Source organism: Nannochloropsis gaditana (genome assembly GCF_000240725.1).
Source record: "Nannochloropsis gaditana CCMP526 unplaced genomic scaffold scaffold1038, whole genome shotgun sequence".
NCBI classification, from domain to species: domain Eukaryota; class Eustigmatophyceae; order Eustigmatales; family Monodopsidaceae; genus Microchloropsis; species Microchloropsis gaditana.
In genome coordinates this window covers 4788-8535 of record NW_005802915.1, presented here as the reverse complement: position 1 = coordinate 8535, position 3748 = coordinate 4788, and the positions used below count along the sequence as shown (strand labels likewise).

The window sequence follows — 3748 nt, the reverse complement described above, 5'->3', positions numbered from 1 at the left end:
CGGGTCTATTTTTATGGTTAACTATCACCTTGGCATCGCCCTCCTCCAACACCGAGCCGACCTCGAAAGCAGTGCCCAACGAGCCCACCAATTGCGCTTCCTCGTCCACCCGGGACGAGGGCAGAGGCGGCGGCTTCGTGTAGAAAGGGACCTTGCCCGTGTTCCAATCTTGGAGCAAGACCCGCGCCGCCGCCGTCCGGTCCGGGACCCCCCCCCTCAAGAGCTTCCCCATCTTCCGAGCCAGCAGGGCCAGGAAGCCTTGGACGTCGGTGGCGTCGAAGGCGGGCAAGGCGTATATCATCATCAAGTCCTGAGCCTCGCAGCGTTGCAAGAGCGCGCCCACGGCCGCGGAGGGGTCCGGGAGGCTGTCTACCTTCACGCAATTCCGAAGGAGAACCCCCTCCACGTCCGAATCGTCGAACACAATGCCCGGGGAGTCCAACAGTTTGATGTGCTTGTCCAACTGCACTTCCTGCATGCAGCGGGTGAATCCGGGGGTCGAGGAGACGCCGGCCGCCTTGGTCCGTTTCAGGGAGTTGATGAGGGAGGATTTCCCCACGTTGGGGTAGCCCACCACGCCCACGCTGATGGAGGTTTTGATGTCCAGGGACCGCGAGTAGTTTTTCAAAAGCTGCAGCAAAGCCTCGGCGCCCACGGAGCCACTGCGGGAGAGGAGGTTGGCCCCTGCCTTGGACGCGTCCCCACCGTGCTGGGCGAGCTGCACCCGTTGCTCCTGGGTGGCGGATTTAAAAGCCACGGTGGGATGGAAACGGCGAAGGTAGGCCAGCCACGCCCCCACCACTTCCCTTGGCACCAGGTCGACCTTGTTCAGGACTAGGACTAGTTTCTTGTTCGGCTTTCGGAGGATCAGTTCCTCCACCCCCTCCCCCCGGGAACCCAACGGGTCTCGGGCGTCCAGGACCTCCAGGACCACGTCGGCCTGCTCCACCACTTCTTTCAAATCCCGGATAAATGCCCGTCGGCTCTGTTGCCCCAAAGCTTTCATGTCGTTCACGCCATTTTCTTCCAGGGAAAGCGTGCCGGGCCCTTGGGAGGCAAAGGTGGCCTGGGCCGCGGCCGCCTGCGTCACCAAGTCTGCCACGTCTTTTCCTACCAAACCTTTCTGCTTCCGTCGCAACGCCGCTTCCTCCTTCTTCTTGGCGTCCTCCGCTTCCTTGTTCCGTTTGGCCGTCGCGAGCTCCTCGAGAAGCTGTTCTTTGAACGGCCAGGCGTTGGGAATGCTCACTTCCTTCTTGCGTTGCCCAATCCCGAGAGGAGGAAGACCGAGCTTGGCCCGGCGCCGTGTTTCTTTCTTAGTCTTGCGCTTGTGTTCTTTTACCCGTCGTTCGATCTTGTACTTCTGTTTGAATGTCACACGCTTGGATTTTCCCTTTTTCTTGACCATCGTCTGCTGATAAGGGTCTGTGCGGATGGCCAAGAAAGAAAGAGCAATAAGATGGGAATGACATACTCTGTGCAGTACGATATTTGTCAACAGGTTCCCAGCAGAGACAAGATTGTCCGTACAATCAGATCAAAGTAACAAATGCTACGTATTACGTTATCTGTCAACAGGAGCCCAACACAGACGACATGGCGCTCAGGCCGGATAGGGAAAATGGTGTGTCTCGACGATCGTGAACCGTGGACCCCCCAAAGGCGTAATAGAGGAAACGGCAACCAAATGATCGCGATATTCTTCTCCCCGTGCTATTTTTGATCGATTAAGCGCTATGCCATTGACAAAGTGGCCAGAACTTGCCCAGATCAAGGGTGTACAACATGATGTTGCAAGTGACTCCTGCGTATCTCATCTCTTGTCGCATGCCTGATTCAAATCGCAACAGCATTTACGCACTCATGAAACCAACGTACCTAGCTAGGACGTTAATCTCGATATCTTATATGGTGGCGGCAAGTTGTCGTGAAAGTGGGCGTGTGAAGGCGTGAAATGGAGCCAACTATTTAGTATCCACTGCCTCTTGTTGCTGTAGGGGAATCCACAAAGCTGAATGGATAGGAAGAGGGATGCACACAGAATGAAAACCACGAGCCTACAGCAGAAATTAAGGACATGGTCGATCCTTTATGCAGGTATGATTTTGATTTGAGTGATTTTTGGTTTTTAAAGAGGGCCATATAAAGACATGGCGCCTTCATTCTTGCCTCCAGCCACCCATCGCCCCTTTCTGACCAGACCCGCTCTGCTCAGGAATATCATCCAATGTGGCGCCTTTTTGTCGTTGCGATGGCCGATCGCACATTTACAGGCACCCTTCCATCACATTATTTCTTGAATTTGTGAGATTATAGCCTTGTGATGTCATTTATTTGCCTTTCGTCCGATAAACGTTTTCTAGACAGGCGCTTCGGTTTAGTCGACCTCCTCATCCCCTCGCCTTAGCCTTCAAGTCTTGCATCAGTTTATATTTGGTAACACTGTACGACCACGACTTTTGGATTGAAAAAAGGTTGAACACATGCGTCCTCTTTCGGAAGATGAGACCCGGAAGGTTTTTGAACGCCTCGCAAAGTAGTAAGTACACGGCCCTGCCATCCGAATCCTTTCTCCTATTAATCCATCCCACTTCCTCTTTGTATTCGACTTTCTTCCGCTTGCTTTTTTGATCCTTCAAGCGTCGGTGGCAATTTAGAGCAGCTTGTCAATCGCCCGGATGAACGGTATTGCTTCCGGTACATGGACCAGCGGGTCTACTACGTGAGCGAACGCATGATGAAAATCGCCACAAACTTTGGCCGGGAGCACTTGCTATCAATCGGGACGTGCGTGGGACGCTTTACGAAGGTAGCCATTTTTTGCCACTTCTCGCCTTTCTCTCGTTCTACGTGTCTGTCGACTGAGAATGGTTTCCCCGTTACGATTGGATTGACAATCAACCCCTAACACCGTGATGCCGTGCCCTCTGGCTTCCTAACCTTCCACAGTCGGAAAAATTCCATATCTACATCACTTTCTTGGACTACCTGGCTCAGTACGCATCCTACAAGGTATGGGTGAAGCCGCAAAGTGAGATGGGGTTCCTATACGGCAACAACATCATCAAGTCCGGCCTGGGGAGGATGACGGAAGGGATCCCCCAGTACGCGGGTGTGGTGGTGTACTCCATGACGGACATCCCCCTGGGGTTCGGGGTTGCGGCACAGCCCACGGACGTGTGCAAAGACCTGGATCCTGGGGCCAACGTGGTGCTGCACCAAGGGGACGTTGGCGAGTACCTGCGCGTGGAAGACGAGCTCTCGTGATCGCGATGAGGATGGAAGGGGAGTGATGAGCGTGGAAGGGAAATATTTCTGAGGGTGGCTAACAAGAGCCGATGGGAGGTGTATTCGGGTGACGGAGGGGAAGAGGGAGGCCAGATCGGGGAGGGAAAATGTACATATGTGCGAAGCTGTGCTCGGCACTGTCCGAAAGGTGCCGCCTGGGGGATGGCGTCAGCGGCCTACGAAGGGAGGATAAAGGGAGACAGCGCGGAGAAAAGTAAAGAGCCTGTGGATATCTTCAACGCTTTGTTTCGCTTCCAGCAATGCGTGTCCTCCGTGCGTCTTCGCTGGTCCTAAACAATTGTCGAGCAAGACGGCACCTTAGCTTTTGTACATCGTCGTACCAGGAAAGTGCGGGAGAGCCTGTACAGGGAGGACCATGCTCCCTTTCACGGCCGTCTTGCTCTGTCCTCAATCCCCAACCCTCATGCCGGTCCCCCCTTGTCTCCGCCCCTTCGGAATGTAC

The 3748-nt window shown here is 54.5% G+C and overlaps 2 protein-coding genes across 2 annotated transcripts; one reads left to right on the top strand and one right to left on the bottom strand.

Annotated features, from left to right (window-relative positions):
- Positions 1 to 28: 28 nt before the first annotated feature.
- Positions 29 to 2011, bottom strand: NUG1 (nuclear GTP-binding protein; the record flags this gene model as incomplete). The annotated part of the gene is made up of 2 exons (XM_005852638.1): positions 1876 to 2011; positions 29 to 1405 (listed from the first exon to the last, which is right to left on the bottom strand). A coding segment is annotated over exon 2 (1377 nt), but the record flags the coding sequence as incomplete, so codon positions are not given.
- A 347-nt stretch (positions 2012 to 2358) lies between these two features.
- NGA_0357602 (60s ribosome subunit biogenesis protein nip7-like protein) lies at positions 2359 to 3517 on the top strand. The gene is made up of 3 exons (XM_005852637.1): positions 2359 to 2536; positions 2638 to 2806; positions 2947 to 3517. Exons 1-3 carry the CDS (start codon positions 2481 to 2483, stop codon positions 3262 to 3264), a joined length of 543 nt encoding a protein of 180 aa, XP_005852699.1. The 5' UTR covers positions 2359 to 2480; the 3' UTR covers positions 3265 to 3517.
- The last annotated feature ends 231 nt before the right edge of the window (positions 3518 to 3748 follow it).